The 20504-nt window shown below is 40.4% G+C and overlaps 1 protein-coding gene across 2 annotated transcripts; it reads right to left on the reverse strand.

Annotated features, from left to right (window-relative positions):
- Positions 1-2597: 2597 nt before the first annotated feature.
- Positions 2598-20243, reverse strand: PIGA (phosphatidylinositol glycan anchor biosynthesis class A). Of its 2 annotated transcripts, XM_074392177.1 has the most exons (7): positions 20121-20243; positions 19584-19763; positions 15523-16299; positions 9967-10099; positions 9054-9186; positions 8719-8925; positions 2598-4931 (listed from the first exon to the last, which is right to left on the reverse strand). In XM_074392177.1, the coding sequence occupies exons 3-7, from the start codon at positions 16235-16237 to the stop codon at positions 4665-4667; spliced, it is 1455 nt and encodes a 484-aa protein (XP_074248278.1). In that variant the 5' UTR covers positions 16238-16299; positions 19584-19763; positions 20121-20243; the 3' UTR covers positions 2598-4664. The 2 variants fall into 2 exon arrangements, with proteins under 2 accessions (XP_074248278.1, XP_003920389.1); XM_003920340.2 differs by lacking the exon at positions 19584-19763.
- Positions 20244-20504: the final 261 nt, after the last annotated feature.

Below are 20504 nucleotides of genomic sequence, written 5' to 3' on the forward strand. Positions count from 1 at the left end.
TACGCAGCCATCAAAAACGATGAGTTCATGTCTTTTGTAGGGACATGGATGAACCTGGAAACCATCATTCTCAGCAAACTGACACAAGAGCAGAAAATCAAACACCGCATGTTCTCGCTCATAGGCGGGTGTTGAACAATGAGAACACATGGACACAGGGAGGGGAGCACTACACACTGGGGTCCATTGGTGGGAAATGGGGGAGGGACGGGGGGGTGGGGAGGTGGGAAGAGATAGCATGGGGAGAAATGACAGATACAGGTGAGGGGAAGGAAGGCAGCAAACCACACTGCCATGTTGTGTACCTATGCAACAATCTTGCATGTTCTTCACATGTACCCCAAAACCTAAAATGCAAAAAAAAAGAATGACTGCCCAGTTAAGAACTGTTTCACTACATTAAAAAGGTGACATGTAGGAATACAACCTTAAGCCACAACATGCAGGTCATCCAGTTCAGTGTATCAGAGCACTATAAAGACCTTGAGTTATCTTCACTCTCAAGGAACAGATATTAACGTAATATTTACTTTACTGAGCTTATATTACCTGGTGGAATGTCAGTTTATGAAAGCACATAAATACAACTCTTTTAGTCCTTTTCATATCTCTTTCTTCAATCATACTCTAAGTAGGCAATCATTTAGTCATGTCAGACCAGTGACCTACATTGTATTGGGATGAACCAGAGCACTGTGGAATGCTTGGCAGCAACCCTGACCTCTACTCACTTGATGCCAATGCCCCACCCCCATCTATTAGTAACAACCAGACATTACCAGATGTCCCCTTGGAAACAAAACTGTCCCCCCAAACCCTAGTTGAGAACCACTGAGCCATACTCAAATAGAAATGATATAGGATAAAGTAAAATCAATTCCCCCAAGTACTACAGGCAACAAATCAATTTCTAGATAGAACTTTTTCATAATTTTATATTAAAAAATCCAGCTACAGGATGATACAATTTAACATCTAGCCACAATCATTTGGGAATGCAGAGATGGATAAAGAGGCTTTAAAAATACTTTATAAAAGTAAACACAGACCTATACTATCTTGACTTTGCCAAAAATAAGTTTTGGTGTAAGATAAATCAAAATATAAACATAGGTGACTGCTTTCTACTGTTTCCCCCAAAAGGGGTGGGAGAAACTAACTCAGGAATGTCCAATCTTTTGGCTTCCATAGGCCACATTGGAAAGAATTGTCTTGGGCCGCACATAAAATACACTAACAGGCTGGGCACAGTGGCCCACGCCTGTAATCCCAGCACTTTGGGAGGCTGAGCTGGGGGGGATCACCTGAGGTTAAGAGATCGAAACCATCCTGGCCAACATGGTGAAACCCCATCTCCATTAAAAATACAAAAATTAGCTGAGTGTGGTGGCACACACCTGTAGTCCCAGCTACTCAGGAGGCTGAGGCAGGAGAATTGCTTGAACCTGGGAGGCAGAGGTTGCAGTGAACTGAGATTGCACCACTGTACTCCAGCCTGGCAACAGACCCAGACGCCATCTCAAAAAAAAAAAAATACACTAACAGCAGACCACGAGGTCAGGAGTTAGAGACCAGCCTGGCCAACATGGCGAAACCCCATCTCTACTAAAAATACCAAAATTAGCCAATCGTGGTAGCGGGTACCTGTAATCCAAGCTAATCAGGAGGCTAAGGTAGGAGAATTGTTTGAACCTGGGAAGTGGAGGTTGCAGTGAACCAAGATTGTGCCATTGCACTCCAGCCTGGGCAACAAGAGTGAAACTCCATCTCAAAAAACAAAAAATAATACACTGACAATAGCTAATAAGCTAAAAAAAAAAAAAAAGTCTCATAACTTTTTGTTTGTTTTTTGTTTTTTTTTGAGACAGTCTCACTCTTATTGCCCAGGCTGGAGTGCAATGGTGCTCTATCAGCTCACCACAAGCTCCGCCTACCTGGTTCAAGCTATTCTCCTCCCTCAGCCTCCTGAGTAGCTGATTACAGGCATGTGACACCACGCCCGACTAATTTTTGTATTTTTAGTAGAGTCGGGCTTCACCATGTTGGTCAGGCTGGTCACTAACTCCTGATCTCGTGATCTACCCGCCTCGGCCTCCCAAAGGGCTGGGATTACAGGCATCAGCCACTGTGCCAGCCAAGTCTCACAATGTTTTAAGAAAGTTTACCAATCTGCACTGGGCTGCATATAAAGCCATCCTGAGCTGCAGGTTGGACAACCTTGCTATAAATGAAGTCAAAATTCAAATTTCTCTTAAAATAACTGGCAAAGTAGAAAGTATAATTATGCAGCTCACATACGCAATATAGCTTGTAGTTGTTTTCCTTTGTCTTACATGATAATGCTAGGGCAGTGAAAAACAAGGGCTTATTTGGGTAAGGAAACAAAGGCACAATTGAACTTGCTATTCCATAAGTAAGAGAGAGCAGATGTTCTAGAAACAAAAAATGACAGAGTAATTCATCACCCAAAGGGTATTTCTTGTTTTACTAATAGTCCAAGCAACACATCCAAATTGCACTGAAAAAGAAAGTGTCGGGGGCAAGGACAGCCTGTTCCACTAGAAGTAATAGTCTGTTCATAAAATAAGACAAACGCAGAAAATTATCAAAATGTCATTCTGGTCTTTATTTTTGGACATGTAGCATGTTTTAACAAATCAGTTTTTCATGGGCAACCTTTTGAAACATCAAAAGAAATACCATGTATTTTTCACAAATTTCTCATCATTGTAAATTCACTTTAAAATCAACGTAAGTAGCAAGGTAGAGCAATGTGTTTCCACATACTGACCAGTTCAACACTGACAGTGACAAGGTATCCAGGAAGGTTGAAAATTAAGATTTATGTAAAACAAATTTACTTCCATTTGTTAAAAAAAAAAGAAACATAATTTTCATTTGCAAATTACATATTTTACATGCAAAGGCAACTAACTTTAGCTTTTCTTTCCATCTCAAATAAATGACAATTTAAGAATTAAATGACAATTTTAAAAAATTAAGCAAAAAGGAAAAAATGGTGGTGTGCCTTTAAAACCTGTTGAGCTAGAATAAATAAGTGCCAAATATTAAAGTTTCTCACTTTACCATGAATATTGGCACTGTTTACTTCATGTTTATATGTGAGTTTCTATGCATAAAAATCCCAGTAAGACTGAATGGTTTAGATCAGTCCATTTTTCTCCAACAAAAGAATCCCTAACTTCTAGATTTTAAAAATTGCACTCTTGCTTTTGCATTTTAGTACAAACAGAACACAAATATATTTCGTTTATATCAGTGCAACCAGTTAATAGGCATGTTATTTTTTAAAAAGTAATAAATTTTGTGAATGTTATCATTTAAAAAAATCCTATACAGAATCACAACACTGTCAGAATATATGTAGTACACACACAAGTGCCTAATTATTTTGAATTCACAGTCCTTTTCTCACAAAAACCTCAAGAGTTCAAAGAATTAATAATACACACCATGTGGATAATTTGGGGTTAAAAAACCCATGGCTCTGGGCAACAATAATTACAGTTAATAACATACACCCACAAAGACTGTTCCTAAAATTTTCAACTTGGTTTGCTATAAATAAAACATTCTGAAGTAAAGCCTTTTGCACACTGACAATACTTATCAGACATCAGTGAGGCCACAGTGAAGGGGAGTGACTTACATTAAAAGGACAGGGTAGCAGCTGGTTTTGGGATGATGGCATACCTCATACATTCTGCTCAGAAAACACGGAGGCATTTACAGAAAACTCAATTATGCACTGACAAATATGGAGGGTTTCTCTGCACTATCAACAGTGATCTCGGTCCCCAGTATTTAAAAAGCAAAAAATATCTTCATAAACACAACTGAAGATGAAGGCTCTATCCAGGAGAATGCATACAACAGGATCAAAGAAGTACTAGTAGTATGTCGGTTATTTTTTTCCTGGCATTAACTGGCATGAGCATTTTTGGCATGTTGGATATTTAACTATCTCATGTCAACCATGACTATGATTAAGTAAGCCATCTAAATGGTAAACAAAGAGTGAATACACCCCTGGTCCTTAACAGCGGGAAGCATCTAGTTCAAAATTCTACACAGAGCAGGTGCTCAAAATGTGCTGGTAACTGATGGACTATCTTACTCAAGGAGCCTGATAATTCTATGTAACACCTACTGAGTGAACCTAATAAATGCTTAAAGACATGACTTAGATGTCTAACAAATGTATATGAACATGACTTAAAATAGTTCATATAATTGTTTTACTTCCCTAAAGAAAACTTGTAAACATCTGGTGAGTGTCTAATGGTACAGCATTAAAAACTGGCCAAAAAATGCCCAGAAAACATTTGGCCCTTCAGCACCCAAAGCTCTCAAAATATAATGTTAAACATCTCTGCTACAGGGATTTCAATAGTCTGAAAAATTTCATACCTGAGTGGCTTAAATGTTCTCTCCTAAATTTTAAGTAAGTGCAAGAAGTTTTACACTCAGGAATTGCATAAGTTTTTATCTTTCCTCAACAGAAAACATTGAATGATATAGAGGTAGCATAACTTACTAAATTAACTTTAAAAAAAACAAAAAAAACCCAAAATCAAGGTTATTTTCCATAGTCTTAATAGAGCTATTACAAATGTTTAAAATCTCACAATCGAGGCTTTCTTCTACCTGGTTTTAGATATCACACTATTCCGACCCCTTCTTTTACTGTGAGAATATTTATGAGTCCAGGCACCCCGTGGCCCAGTGGCATCTACTGCAACATCAATGACAGAATCTGGAGTCATCCATCTCAAGAAAATGAGGAAGAGGAAGTTGAAAACAGCCAACAAAGCAAAGATGTAGCCTGTTACTGGGCCGCAGTGAGAGATAAGTCTGTCCAGTCGTTTGTCCATTGGCAACACAGCTTCCACTGATACCCGGTCATATACCTGGAGGGAGAGAAGCCAAGTGCTTTCACCCATCACCCCATCACCCATCCCATGATAAGCAGCGACCCGATCCTGCAGGAACATTTTATAAACAAATGCAAACGAAAGTTGCTTGTGTTTTGTTATTGTCGTTGTCATAGTAATGATATCCTTAATGAACTTAATCACAATAATTATTGCCATTTGATTCAAAACTTATTGGGTACTTATTCTGGGCAAGACACCAGGCTAGAAGCTGGGTAATACAAAGAATAGGCCACAGTCCCTCTCCCCTAGGAAGTCACCATCAACTTAGCCAACTACTAGAATTCCAAAGTCCTGCAAAGTCTGAACAGCTTTTGGGGTCACCACTGTAGAGTCAATATTTAATTTACCAGTAGTGAAGCAGGATTTGCCTTTGAAGATTCCTTGACTAAGCTGAGATAGGTCTCAACGGCATCTGGGAGACATCAACCATGAGCAGAAAGGTACAATCTAGCATGCTTCTGGGAATACAGAGGCTGTTCTTTCAACAGCCGCATGAGGCTACAGTATACATGGTACTGAGCATGGATGGTAAAGACATACAGAAACATTTCGTGGATTTCAAATAAAATAAAGAGACAGAGGAAATTTCAGTAGATAGCATAGGTCAAACGTTGGCAAATGAAATGACGCTTTTTGCTGAGAACTGGAAGTAGGAGGCTTGCTTTTTAAAACAGTTAAATACTAAGCTCTAAAATATAAAAAAAAAAAAGATCTTTAAGCATACTTGTTCAGAACACATCAAATGGGCCAACATTCATGTTTTGTAATCTGAGTATTACTCGTGCTCAGTCTCATATATCAGACCTGTAAAGCGTCTCCTTTTGAACTCAAGAAAGTTATAACATGCAGTGCGTGTTGTATAGGTCAACGGCCCTTGAAGGTATGGCGTTTTCATCCAGCTATTTTACCCTGAGGACATTCTGAATACAAACATTTTAATGAGAATTATGTTGAAAATTATGCCGAGACTGGTGAATTGCAATTGAAAAAGTATGTTTACAGCATGAACTCCAAATTACTGTCATTATCAGTTTAAAAAATAGCACAGTTAAACTAAGAAGGAGGAATTGACATAAAATGTCATCAGGTTAAAAGAGTAATTACAAACTAATCTTTTTGTCCAGTTTTATTTCAGGTAAATTAATGTACTTATGGTTTTAAGTGATAAAATAACAACTTACTACTATGAAGAAAATGTTAGGGATGACAATCCATTATAGACAAGGATTTACTTTTTTCTAAAACAGTACTATAAACCACCAAAGAATAATAGTAAAAAAAAAAAAAAAAAAAAAAAAAAGATGCTTTACTATTACGTTAAATATAAGTAAAAGAAAAATGTGGTTACCAAAAAAATCCCACATAGCCCCTTTAATATATGCTGACAAACCATCATCTTTTTTTTTTTTTTTTTTTTTTTTTTTTTGAGACAGAGGCTTTGTCGCCCAGGCTGAAGTGCAGTGGCGTGATCTTGCTCACTGCCACTTCCACATCCCGGGTGCAAGTGATTCTTCTGCCTCAGCCTCCTGAGTAGCTGCGACTACAGGCATGCACCACCACACCTGGCTAATTTTTATATTTTTAGTAGAGAGAGGTTTCACCATATTGGCCAAGCTGGTCTCGAACTCTTGACCTCACAATCCACCCGCCTCGGCCTCCCAAAGTGCTGGAATTATAGGCATGGAGCCACTGCGCCTGACCTAGTTCTTTCCCCGTTAACTTATACAATGGCTCAGGCTTCTGAGGTTTATATGATGTCAGGCAAGAAGGTCAAGTCACAACTTACAGTGCCATGGTACTCAAAGGGAGTGAAGATCAGGATGGCATCATCAAAATGCCCTGTCTAACCAAACAGCCCTACCAATTACACCCCTAATTCTATCTTTGCTCCTAAAGGATCACATTGGAATCTAGGGAGTGGTTGGGGAGGCAGGGGGACATAAAGACGGAGTAGAGAGAGTCTGAAAAGACTGCCCAGGGGACTCTAACATGCACTCCCAGCAGTTAAGCGCTAGACTCCAACTTCCCACGTTTCATATCGGGGAGATAGTACAAGACTTGTAGAAGTTCAGAATGTCTCAAAATGCTTCATAAAAAATGTTTCACTATTGCAAATAGCTCATGTTTCAATGGAAAATGTATATGACAATTTTTAGAGATAAGTTTTTAGAACTTCCATTCATATGAGTTCATCTTATACACTGGAATTCATCATTCAAACCAAGAAAGAAAGCCTTACAGTAAAGAGCTAGTCTCCTCAGCTCCAACTTTCTATCTACTTCAGGCTAAAAACTCACTGCTCCACTGAATATAACATTGGTAGCATTAGTCTAAGCTACTACCTTCTCCATGTTCTACCTGGTTATTTTTCTGGTTCAGTTTCTACACACTAAGAAGCTGAGTTGTTTCTGTTCAGCTTGTTACATGGTAATAAGCATGAGGCAGAGAATGCCATGAAAAGCACGTAAAGGATGGAACTGAAAATAAAAGCAGTTCCTAATTCAAATTCAGGAAGCATTTCCCCCAACTATAATCTCCTATCTAAGGTTGTTAATGTATTTCCTATACCCATCCTTCTGGAAATTCTCTGTTGCTGCTTTTTATTTGTGATTTTTCTCACTTTTGTCATGTACATTTTGAATTCTAGCTTACTAGGTTCTCAATCAGCCCAAAGATGCAAAAATCGTTTTCCTGGAGAAAATCACAGTAGTTAGCAAAAGGGCTGCAAGAGGTTTAGAAAGTAGCCTGAATTAAATATTCACAAGTTATAAAGTTGCTGCAATCAGCAAAACCATGTATTTCCTAATAAAGTTGTTTGCTTTAGAATTATCAACAGCTTCAAGAAAATATCTAAGAGAAAATTTAATACTCATCTCTACTCATTGCAACTTTTTTTTTTAATACAGTCTCGCTCTGTCACCAGTCAGCAGTGCAGTGGTGCAATCTCGGCTCACTGCAACCTCCGCCTCCTGAGTTCAAGCGATTCTCCTGCCTCAGCCTCTTGAGTAGCTGGGATTACAGGCACACGCCACCACGCCTCGCTAATTTTTGTATTTTTAGTAGAGACAGGGTTTTACCACGTTGGCCAGGATGGTCTCGAGTTTTGGTTTTTTTTTGAGACGGAGTTTCGCTCTTGTTACTCAGGCTAGAGTGCAATGGCGTGATCTCGGCTCACTGCAACCTCCGCCTCCTGGGTTCAGGCAATTCTCCTGCCTCAGCCTCCTGAGTAGCTAGGATTACAGGCACGCGCCACCATGCCCAGCTAATTTTTTGTATTTTTTAGTAGAGATGGGGTTTCACCATGTTGACCAGGGTGGTCTCGATCTCTTGACCTCGTGATCCACCCACCTCGGCCTCCCAAAGTGCTGGGATTACAGGCTTGAGCCACCGCGCCCGGCCTGGTCTCGAGTTCTTGACCTCATGATCTACCCACCTCAGCCTCCCAAAGTGCTGGGATTACAAGCGTGAGCCACCGCACCAGGACCATTGTGACTTTTAGAAAACTTTGTAACTTCTTCATGCCCAGTTTAATGAGGGGGCTAGGCTGTATTATTGCTATTTTCAAATGTTGAATGCAATAATTTGACTAGACACTTAGCCCAGTGTGTGTACCAAAATCTGCTTCTTTTTATCTGGAAGAGATTTCATCAACTTAAGTAATAGAACAGAAATGGTAAACCTGTATGTAAGAAAAAGCAAATGTGTAAGGGAAACATCAAGTAAGAGTTCAGACACAATCTTTTCTCAGCATATGACATACCTTTTCAGTTCTTTCCGCAACATTCCTCCAGGTGTAGAAAGTCTTTACTATGTTATGGATATTTTCTGGAGCTGGCAATGTCCCTGACTTCAGTTGGAAAATCGCTTTTTCCAGTCCTTCACACAAAGATTTTACTGAAGGCTCACATAAAAGAATAAGGTTTTCGGGAAGCACCTCAGGAATACCACCAACCTTGGTACTAACAACCTTAAAAAGAAAGAAAGAACATATGGTTCACCATAATCATCAAAAACAGTTAAAACATTATTATGGAATGTGTCTTATTATTTTTCAAAATATACAGAAACCCCATGTATGCCCTTAATGCTTTTTACCTGTAAACCACAACTGGCTGCTTCCACAATCGCCATGCAGAATGCTTCAGTAAGGGAGGTATTAAGAAAAATATGTCCTTGAACTAAGACATCTCTAACATCCTTGTGTTCTAAAGCTCCCAAAAGACGCACCCTGATTTTTCAAAAGAGAGGGGAAGAAAGAAGGAAGTGAAAACTCATGCTACAAAAGAAATTTAATTTATAAACCAAGTCTGCTATTTATATCACACTTAAATTCTTATTGACTGCTAACATTTCTCACCTCAAAATATTAGTATAACCAAACACAAACAGCCTTATAAAGTAGTTGGCTTAAAACTCACACAGCTAACATATTTCTAACTTTTGTTACGCATATCAAACTTAATATTCTCCAAAACTAGTCTGCATGTAATATTAATAAACTTTGATAATTAAATGTTGTTGCCATTTCTAAACAGGAAAATGGCTTTTATTTAAATTGATGCTTCACATGTACATGTCTTGTGTTATGTAAGTTATTGAGGAAGAGACCTGTCTAAATCTGTTTATGCAGCGCAATTTACATGATTTGAGCCCTGTTATTTAAATAACTAAACAGTATGCCCTGGAAATCTGCAAATGCTTCCAGTTAAAGCAGTTGTTTGTGCCTTTCACGGTGCCTCCAACAATGGCTCCCCAAAGTCAAATAATATTGGGCTAATGGAAAAAATAAAATTGTGAATTCTTTAACTAGGTTTCCTATTTTATATAAAAAATTTAAAAACAGTCCTTGCATTAGATTTATATCAATTATGTGTGTGTGTGTGTGTGTGTGTGTGTGTGTATAAATTACTTGTGGGAGAAGCAGCACATGTAAAGCAGGCATGCAGTTAAAACCAAACAGAGATAACTGACATCTTCTCCCTCAAGACAACATGAAATTCATCAATACCTGTCATGTAGCTGGTATCTTTCCCGAACTTCTTCCAAAATGATTCTCTTTGGTCCCTCTCCTCCAATTATGAAATTTAAATCTGGATATTTCTGACAGAGTTCAGGTATTATACCACTAAGCAAATCAGTCCCTGAAAATATAAAGTTGAATGTTGGAGATATTAATATTCAAACTTAAAAAAATTCATCAGAACAACTGAGAATCCACTCATTTTGAAAAGTATTAGCTATGCACTCCATAAAGGAGAGAAACTCTCTTAAAACTTTTCCAGGGCCGGGCGCGGTGGCTCAAGCCTGTAATCCCAGCACTTTGGGAGGACAAGGCGGGTGGATCATGAGGTTAAGAGATCGAGACCATCCTGGTCAACATGGTGAAACCCCGTCTCTACTAAAAATACAAAAAATAGCTGGGCATGGTGGCACGTGCCTGTAACCCCAGTTACTCAGAAGGCTGAGGCAGGAGAATTGCCTGAACCCAGGAAAAAGAGGTTGCAGTGAGCCGAGATCGCGCCATCGCACTCCAGCCTGGGTAACAAGAGCGAAACTCTGTCTCAAAAAAAAAAAAAAAAAAAAAAAAAATTTCCAGGAGAGCGGAATTGTTCACGAAGTGCCAGTGGTCTCCCAAGAGTTGCAATTCTTGAAGATATGGACCTTGACATACATTACCTTCCACACCCCCAAAATATGGACTATTGCTTCATCTCAACAGACTATTCTTTAATTTATTCACTTATGTTTTTACATACTGCCTACTTCTAAAAAAGGTAAATTTAAGGTGGCTAAGGTTTGAGTTCATTTTCTCCAGAGCAGGAGCTGACTCGAGATCTGAGTCTTGTCCCAGCTTTTTACCAGCAAGCCCTTGGATCATGGGAAGTTTCATGATCTATAAAATAAAGATACCTATGTACCTAAAGTTAGGGTCTCTTTTAGCTATAAAACTCTTTTTTTTGTTTGTTTTTTTGAGACAGAGTCTGGCTCTGTCACCAGGCTGGAGTGCAGTGGCACGATCTCGGCTCACTGCAATCTCTACCACCCAGGTTCAAGCAATTCCCCTGCCTCAGCCTCCCAAGTAGGTGGGACTACAGGTACATAGCACCATGCCTGGATAGTTTTTTGTATTTTAGTAGAGACAGGGTTTCACCATGTTGGCCAGGATGGTCTCAATCGCCTGACATTGTGATCCGCCCGCCTCGGCCTCCAAAAGTGCTAAGATTATAGGCGTGAGCCACCACTCCCGGTCTCAGCTATAAGAGTCTATCAGTCTGTGATTCCACTTACTGTACAAGAAAAGGCTAAGCAACAAAATCTAACTGCTGCCTCCACTTTGTTTAAAATGTAGCTGGTACAGAAAATTTTGCAGTAAACAGTACAGTATTAGCAAAATTTAAGTTCGAACCAGCTATAGCCCACTTTCCCGGAATGGGGGTAAATAAAGGTGGCAGGGCATCACCTGTCAGATCATTACAGTCCATAGAACAAAAGGATGCATCATGGTTCCTTTTTTTCTCCAAAATGATTTTCTTATAATATGTAAACACAATCTCAGGTAATAGGAAACAATAAAGTAAATCATGCCCTATTAGTCTCAAAAAGTGAGTGGCTATCCAAAGTCACAACAATGTCAACACTATTTGAGAATCTAGTTCATTAACAATTACAAATCATACATATTCAAAAGTAAAAGTAAATGTACAATAATCCACCTAGAGCTAAGTTAAATTTAAAAAATGCATACACACATAAGAATTGTATTTCTTACATTAATCTTCCACCCGAAATAGGCAGATCAGTTATAAAATAGATGACAGGAGAAATGATATATATACATAGGGTCATTTTTATTAAATTATACAAAGTAGAATTCATTAAGTAAACTCTGCTAGTACTTTCAAACTATTATTGTATATATTAAAAATTCACACACAGCTTTTCTGAATATGAAGGCTTATTACAATCATAGCTATCTTTGTTTGAAGTCTACTACCAAATCTATCGATTAGATTTCTAGATAAACCAGAAAGTAGTTTAATGATTTTTAACATTTAGTCTCCTATAATTTCTTCAATCCATTTTCTTCCTCACCCTTTTCTTTCTCATACAAGCTTAAGAGCCCATTCTTCAAACAAACAAAAAACAACACAGAGCAACAGTCATAAGTGATTATAAGAGCTAACAGTAACTGAGTGCTTACTATGATAGGCAGTATACTTTAAATTGATGATGCCATTTAATCCTGACAACTATCTTATAAGAAATGGAACTGATTACTATTACCAATGATCTATGTTCTTATTCTAAGAATAAAGGCTTTTTCCATGACTATAAAAAAAATTACTCTGAACCCTCCAAGAAGAGTAACACAATGGAACCTAGAGACTTTCGACTGCCATATGAACACAAAACAGACAATGAAAATCTGATTCAAAGTGCTTTTAAAGTTCAGTTTAACAATATTTTTAAGAACCTTCTGATCTTATACCTAGGATATTAGTGGCTGGGCATGGGTGGAGGAAGAGGAGGCCTTAACTCAAGAAAAGCTGGACTCATGTGTGTCATCTTGGTTACCTACTATGTAACCTGGATGAGTTACTTACCCTGAGACTCAATTTCATGTAGATAACATTTACCCTACAGGTGTTGGGAGAGGCAAATGAGTACTGTACCATGCACAGGCTTTACCAACTGCAGAATATAAATGTAGGTTGTCATTAACACTACAGCAGGAAGCAGGTGAGCATGCCTATACATGCACAGAGTGCTGGTAAATCCTGACTGAGAGCAAAACAGGCTTGGAAGCGGAGGCTCAGGAAAAAGGCAGCCAAAAAGCCTGAATAAGGAAAACTTCGATTTATCATCTCTCTCACTTAAGGCATTCTAGTGGGACTTTGATATCTGGTCCAATAAACTCCTGAGGAAATTAACCTGTTAATAAAGAATGGACCATTAATACAACTACTCACTTTTGGGCTACAGGTATGGCTGTTCCTTCTCAGAACGTTACGTTTTGCAGGGTGCCTGGCACACGGAGAGGGTTCAATAAATACCTGTTCAGTTACTTAATTGAGTACAGGAAAGGCCATACCATCACACCATTGGTAGTTAGCTCAGCTGATTAAAATACCACATTAGTATAGTAAAGGTAACAGGTTTACTCTTTGTATGGGTGGTTAATTTTGCTGATCCTTGATCACACATGCATCATACTCTTTCTTAGCTAACTATCTCAAGGCAATATGTTATTTGGTTAAAAAATAAATTAGGTACAATTTCCTAAGTCACAAAAAACATAGCACTAATGTCCCAAGAGGAATTCAGAATACAGAATGCCAGTTGTTCACATGTCCCTGATTAAAGAATGAAAGCATGTCATTGCCTTAAAACCAGAAAATGAAGTTCAGGGCAAGTTTCCTTGCCAACCTTCACTTAAATGGACTGTTGGATCAATCAAGGTTCTCCGTGCCAAATGCAAACTGACCAAGGCTCACATCCAGATTTAGGCTACTGCATAGCGCACTGGCACACCAATGAGTTTAGTGCTTATCAAGAACCAGTTGTGTTTGTTCACACACCTGTTTGATGTCAGTTGTACTTGTCATCATGTTTAGTAATTTAGTATCACATAAATCGACAAAAAGAGTTTCTACAAAAACTAAGCTGAACAGTTTGAAAAATCCAATAAAGTCACAGAGAAAAGTTCTTGGCAGATGAGAGGTGTCCTAAACTACTGTATAACACTGAAAATAAATTAAAACTCCTGAAGCATAAAACTTCATGTGCCTTTAAGTTCTAGCCCCACTCAAACTCGAAGTAGCAATGATAGATTATGCTTTGTGAAGGCGAGTGTGCAAGATACAAGTGAAACCAGTGGCCCAGCACTCAAAGTCTGCAGTCTTACACCAAATTATTGGCAACTCAGTGTGTATTAACATTTTGAGTTAAATTCAAATATTAAATATTTAAAGGGGTTTTTTTTTAATGATTCCCTACTATAAATGATACTTTTTTTGGAGACAGAGTCTCAACTTTGTCACCAGGCTGGAGTGTAGTGGCGCTATCTCAGCTCACTGCAACCTCCGCCTCATGGGTTCAAGCAATTCTCCTGCCTCAGCCTCTTGAGTACCTGGGACTACAGGCACGTGCCACCACGCCCAGCTACTTTTTTTGTATTTTTAGTAGAGACAGGGTTTCACCATGATGGCCAGGATGGTTTCGATCTTTTGACCTCGTGATCCACCTGCCTTGGCCTCCCAAAGTGCTGGGATTACAGGTATGAGCCACTGCATCCAGCCATAAATGACACTTTTGATTAGTGGACAGGTTTTCAAATAGCACTCAGAAAACACTTTTTTTTTTATAACCAGACTGTGTCAGACTTCTAGTAAACAAGCCTCCACACATTCACCTGCAACGTCCATGAAGTGCTGCAGAGGTACTAAAAATAACCTCCTTAGCCGGGCACTGTGGCTCATGCCTGTAATCCCAGCACTTTGGGAGGCCCAGGTGGGCAAATCATGAGGTCAGGAGTTTGAGACCAGCCTGGCCAACATAGTGAAACCCTGTCTCTACTAAAAATACAAAAAATTAGCTGTGCATGGTGGCGGGTGCCTGTAATCCCAGCTACTAGGGAGGCTGAGGCAGGAGAATTGCTTGACCCAGGAGGCTGAGGTTGCAGTGAGCTGAGATCACGCCACTGCACTCCAGCCTGGGCAACAGTGAGAGACTCTCTTTCTGTCTCAAAAAAAAAGAAAAGAAAAGAAAAAACAACCTCCTTGATAATAGCAGACACTTACAAACTAGGCTAATGTTTTTATAGGAACTATCACTGAACCCCTGCGAGGTTCCCAATGTTGCTTAAGTTACACAAACAAAAAAACTGAGACTTGGAGATGTTAAGCAACTTCTCCTCGATCACACAGCAGGATAGAGTGATCATCTGATCCCAGGCCATCTAATCCCTTTTTCTTCATTACTTACCTGCCAATATCTTATACATGATTAAATGAAACAAGCAAGCTACAGTATAGTAACGTGCAGAGCAAGCCCAATGATTTTCAGTATATGTACATACACATAAAAGGGACAGGAAAGCTATAAATCAAAATACTTATTAGGGTATCTCTGAATAACACAGTTACAGCTGATTGTAGTTTTCATCTTTGTGCTTTGCTTAGTTTCCAAAATATCTGCAATGAAAAGACATTACTTTGGTAATCAGAAGAAAAAAGCCATGTGTGACCTCTGCCCTTTGCTTCTTTACCACACTTACAGGGCTGTTTTAATTTTTAAAAAGACCTAAAATTTAACAGCATCAGGTTACTGTTTTTTTTTTTTTTTTAGTAACCATTAAAGCATCAAAGGTTGGGGGACAGCATCCACCACCATCCTGAAAATGTCTCTTCTTGGATATATAAACCATTATTAGCACTTTCTTTGCTATAATTTATTGCATTATAAAACCATAAAACAAAGCCAAACAATCATTATACACAAGTATTCAACAGCTTTCTACAAGGAAAAAAAGTCTACAATGCAATTATAGCTATCATTTCATTACCTTTTCTGTAAACAAGTCTGCTGACAACAACAATAGTTATACTATCATGCCTTCTAAATGGGTCTGGAGTGAAGTCAGTAGGATCTACAGCATTAGGAATGACGGACACTATTTCAGGATTCAGTGCTGCTCTTAGTACAGTATTTTCCTTACTAGTATAAGACACACAAATGATGTGGTTTGTATCACAAAGAGAAACAGTTAGAAGCTTGTTTGTAAGCACCGAGCTGACATCAGCAAATCCAAAAAGGGAATGGTCCGTGAAGACTGTCTGAAGCCCCATTGTCTTGGCGTGGAAGAGAGCATCATGGGCCATGGCAGAAAAAGAACTATGTGAATGGATTATCGTGACTCTCTCCCGAACAAATATGTACCTGAGCAATGGCAGACTGTGAAAGAGGGTCGTGGCTGTAGACTGGTTGTACATGACTTTCAGAGGCAAGTAATAGACTTTGAGGCCATTAGTGAGGTAACGGATGCCTTTTCGATTTCCATAAGCATGGGTGACAATTATAACCTTATGCCCTCTTTCAATCAGGCACTGAGAGAGCTGGTAAATGTGGCTTTCCACACCTCCCATATTTGGGTAGAAAAAGTCAGATACCATGCATATATTATGGGTACGGGTTCTACATGTGTAAAGACTTCCAGGGCTAACCCGAGAGAATGTAGCTGAGGCAGGATGGCCATCCCCACCTACTCCTCTATAGGCCATGCTGAGATGGTTTAGGCATCAGTTCTTAGAGCAACCCAGTTAAGAGATGTGTCCTCTATTACCTGAAAAAGAGTAAAACAGGATCTCAGCTCAGAAACCAAACACATTTCATAGTACAAATCCAGATATAGATACTATTTTAATGTTAATGTAAATTTGTTAGCTTTTCCCTAGAATTAAAAACAAAGCATATCAATTTACTCATTTGACGTTTACTTGCTTGGCATTTACATACAACAAAACCAGGTTCTACAATGTCTTAATTTTGTCCTAAAAATACTGCTACATGTAATTTTAAACAGTAAGTTTGTTACACCACAGCATATCATGGTTTGCCACATTAACAAACCAGTCTTTTCCAATAATTAACTATATATACACATATACATACACACATTTATATATATATATATATATTTCCCCTTTTATGATTACACTTTACCAGCTTCTATTAATACTTATTAAATGGCCACTATACATCAGCCACTACATGCTAAGAGTCTTCTACATCTTTTAATTAATTAATTTATTTTTTTGGAGACAGAGTCTTGCTTTGTCACCCAGGCTGGAGTGCGGTGGCATGATCTCGGCTCACTACAACCTCTGCCTCCTAGGTTCAAGCAATTCTTCTGCCTCAGCCTCCCGAGTAGCTGGGACTACAGGTGCCCACCACCACACCCGGCTAATTTTTGTATTTTTAGTAGAGACAGGGTTTCACCGTATTGGCCAGGCTGGTCTCGAACTCCTGACTTCATGATCTGCCCACCTTGGCCTCCTAAAGTGCTGAGACTATAGGTGTCAGCCACCGTGCCCAGCTGAGTCTTCTATATCTTATTGCAGCCTCACCAAAACTCTATGAGTTATCAACTCCATCTTATCAATGGAAAGTCTAAAACTTAAAAGGGTTAAGAAATTTGTTCAGTTCTTCGGTGCTTAGAAGTAACACAGTATAGCAGTCTGTTTCATTAGTGGTCATGCCTCCTGGTATTTATGCCTTTCTCTAGTCCCTTCCCCTTCCATTTGGACCTGGTTTAGCCCATAGGAGGTGGTGGAAGTGATGTGCACATTTTTGGCCTCAGCCTAAAAGAGGTGTGGTGGTTTCCATTTGTGCACTCTTAGATATTCTAAGCCAATATGTAAGAAATACATCTGTTGTGCTAGAGGGGCCAGTGTAGAGACAATATGGAGAAGGAAGAGCTCTGAGACTACATGGAAAGAGCCAGAGGCCCAGCCATCCAGCCAGCTTACCAGGTAAATGAAGCCTCCTAGTGACCACTGGCAAGACCAACAGAATCACCCAGCTGAGCCTAGCTGACTGCAGTATCATGAAAAATAACAAAATGGCTGTTGTTTTATATCATTAAGTTTGGGGGTGGTTCAGTAAAAAAATAACAAGACAACTAAAACAGGCCAGGACTCAAACCCAGTTATACTGGTCCGCTGTCTGTTTTTGTAAAGTTTTGTAGAACCACAGGCTTTCCCATTCATTTATGTGAATGGCTACTTTTGTGCTACAACAGCAGAATAGCTGCAACAGAGACCATATGACCCCCAGAGCTGAAAATGTTTACCATCTGGTCCTTTACATAAAGTTTGTCAAACCCTGCTCTAGAGCTTAGCCACTGATTCACTTAATCTCCTAAAATTTTGCTAGTATTAGCTTTGTGGTTTACACTAAAACGAACCTGGAACTCGAACTATCTTTCTGAGAGCACCTTTCTCAAATGTCACCAGAGCACATGCTTCGAACAATCCACATTTTCTCCTTCCTTATTCAAAGAGGGTGATTTTCTGGCCCGGGCGTGGTGGCTCACTCCTGTAATCTCAGCCCTTTGGGAGACCAGGGTGGGTGGATAACCTGAGCTCAGGAGTTCGAGACCAGCCTGGCCAACATGATGAAACCCCATGTCCATTAAAAATACAAAAATTAGCCAGGCGTGATGGTGCCTGTGGTCCTAGCTGCTCTGGAGGCTGAGGCAGGAGAATTGCTTGAACCTAGGAGGCAGAGGTTGCAGTGAGCCAAGACTGAGAGCCACTGCACTCCAGCCAGGACAACAGATCAAGACTCCATCTCAGAAAAACAAAACAAAACAAAACAAACTCCAAAAAACAAAGAGGGTGATTATCTAACTGCTCCGTTCACTTTTCAAACTTTTCTTTCAGTTATGCAGGCCTTTCAAACTCAGTGAGTGTCCCTCCCTTCAGTGTGGTGTCTAAAAATAAAGACTAAACTAGAGATGGGCTGTATCTAGGACCATTTTCTCCATTTAAAGTACGAAATGTTTATCTCAGGGGCCCCCTAAAGCCTTATCAACATGAAATGTTCACTCAATATTTAGTACTATTATACATTCTTAGACATCTAAAACTAAAAAGAATCTTGGATATCTAGTCAAAACCTTCCTCAGCTTTACAAATGAGATTTCCAATGCTCCAGAAACTCAACTATACAATGAGAAACCATCCTAAAGCTGAGTTTCCAGTTTCACCTGCAAACTCAGAAAATGCCAATTAATTGTGTGTGCAAAGGCTTAACTGTCTATTCTCTCCAACAAATTCATCTCCTTTTTTTTTTTTGAGATGCAGTCTCACTGTTGCCCAGGCTGGTGTGCAGTGGAGCAATCTCAGCTCACTGGCAGCCTTTGCCTCCTGCGTTCAAGCAATTCTCGCACCTCAGCCTCCCCAGTAGCTGAGATTACAGGCACGGGCCACGATGCCCTGCTAATTTTTGTTATTTTTAGTAGAGACGGGGGTTTCATCATGTTGTCCAAGCTGGTCTCGAACTCCTAACCTCAGCTGATCCAACAGCCTCGGCCTCCCAAAGTACTGGGATTACATACAGGTGTGAGCCACCGCGCCCGGCCTCATCTACATTTTAAATATACTCTCAGAAAGACTCCAGAAGTGTTTGTTGAACTGAATTTACTAATTAAGATTCAATATTACCAAATATTGAAATTCCCCAAATTTGTACTTTTTGGTGGCTTAACTAACATTTTCTTACTGTGGTCACCTAAACCCGAACTTCCAGCTCTATCAGTTTTAAAAGATGAATGATAGCAAAAACAGTGAGTAATGAACCAAATGATGGCATTTAAAATTTTGTCATTAGCCTGCAATGTTCTGTGAGGAGTCTGCCCACTTCCACCAGGATTTCACTCCAAACATCTTCATGACATAAAAGTTCAATATGCTGCACAATCGCAGAATCTTATCTCTTAAAGCCAAAATGAGGCTTGAAGCTTTAGTGAGTATCTCTCTCGCTTTACAAATGAGAAGCCAGACAAGTTGAGTCATTAGTCCAAGGTTCCCACGCAGCCACTTAAAATGGCAAAGAAGATATTACCGTAAAATTCTCGACCACGGCCAACGAGCCCCGGGCAATCATTAGCAGTAGAGGCTCCTGAAGAATCTTAGGGAGACCTGGCAGGAGTTGTGGGTCAAGAGGATGGTACTTCCACTGAGAATTCCCGGGCACTGCCTGAGCTTCACTCCCTGACTCCCTGAGAGGTCGCTGGGGAACGCTCTGGCCAAGGAGGAAACGCCTCTGCTTAGACATAGCGACCCTGCTGAGTTCATGGCAGGGACTGGCCAGAGCCAAAGAGAGAAGGAAAACAACCAGAGAGTGGACGCGGGTCTCAGGCCCGGCGTTCCGGAGACACCAGTCCTTCGACCCACCTGCCTGAGCCAAGGAACCCAGCGCGTCCGCCTTAAACGCGCCCTCAGACCCAACCTATTCTGGAAACCCTCCGACCCCACTTCCGGGCTTCGAGCCGGGTCGGCTTTACCCCCTCCACCACCCGCTACGCTCCCACGCGCGCAAAACAGCCCCATCCAAAAGCGGCCCAGAGCGCTGGAGAGGGGAGGCAAGACGCGTACTTACCGGCAAGTTCCATGGCCGCCAGTGTCCGGACCTCCCGCGGCTGCAGCCGGAGTCCCTCCCCTCTGTCCGGAAGCACCAATCTAGGGCGTCCGCGCCCAAGGGACGCGCCCCCGAGGCAGCCAATCACAAAGAGGCGCTGGGGTCACGTCCGAGAGTGACGCTCTGTCGTCCCCACCCTCAAGCGCGGGATGCAACGTCAGCACGCGCGGGCGTCTGTCTCTTAAATGCTGCCAATGGTAGGGTGGGTGACCGCGGGTGCCCACCACCCTGGTTGTCTGGTTACAGCGTCTCTTTTCTGGATGCCAGTTCTCTCCCGCTTGCTTCTGATTGGAGAGACCTTTTGTTTGTAATCAGCTGTGGCACTGCAGAACCGTGCCGGTTCTT

Source organism: Saimiri boliviensis, chromosome X (genome assembly GCF_048565385.1).
Source record: "Saimiri boliviensis isolate mSaiBol1 chromosome X, mSaiBol1.pri, whole genome shotgun sequence".
NCBI classification, from domain to species: Eukaryota; Metazoa; Chordata; class Mammalia; order Primates; family Cebidae; genus Saimiri; species Saimiri boliviensis.

Bases quoted from the DNA above. Each gene is read 5' to 3' on its own strand.
- PIGA (XM_003920340.2), bottom strand. From the start codon at position 16,237: ATGGCCTATAGAGGAGTAGGTGGGGATGGCCATCCTGCCTCAGCTACA. The intron at 10,100-15,522 runs GTAATGAAATGA...TTATATTTTCAG, and splicing joins CAGACTTGTTTACAGAAAAG to GGACTGATTTGCTTAGTGGT. The intron at 8,926-9,053 runs GTAAAAAGCATT...TTTCTTTTTAAG, and splicing joins CAGCCAGTTGTGGTTTACAG to GTTGTTAGTACCAAGGTTGG.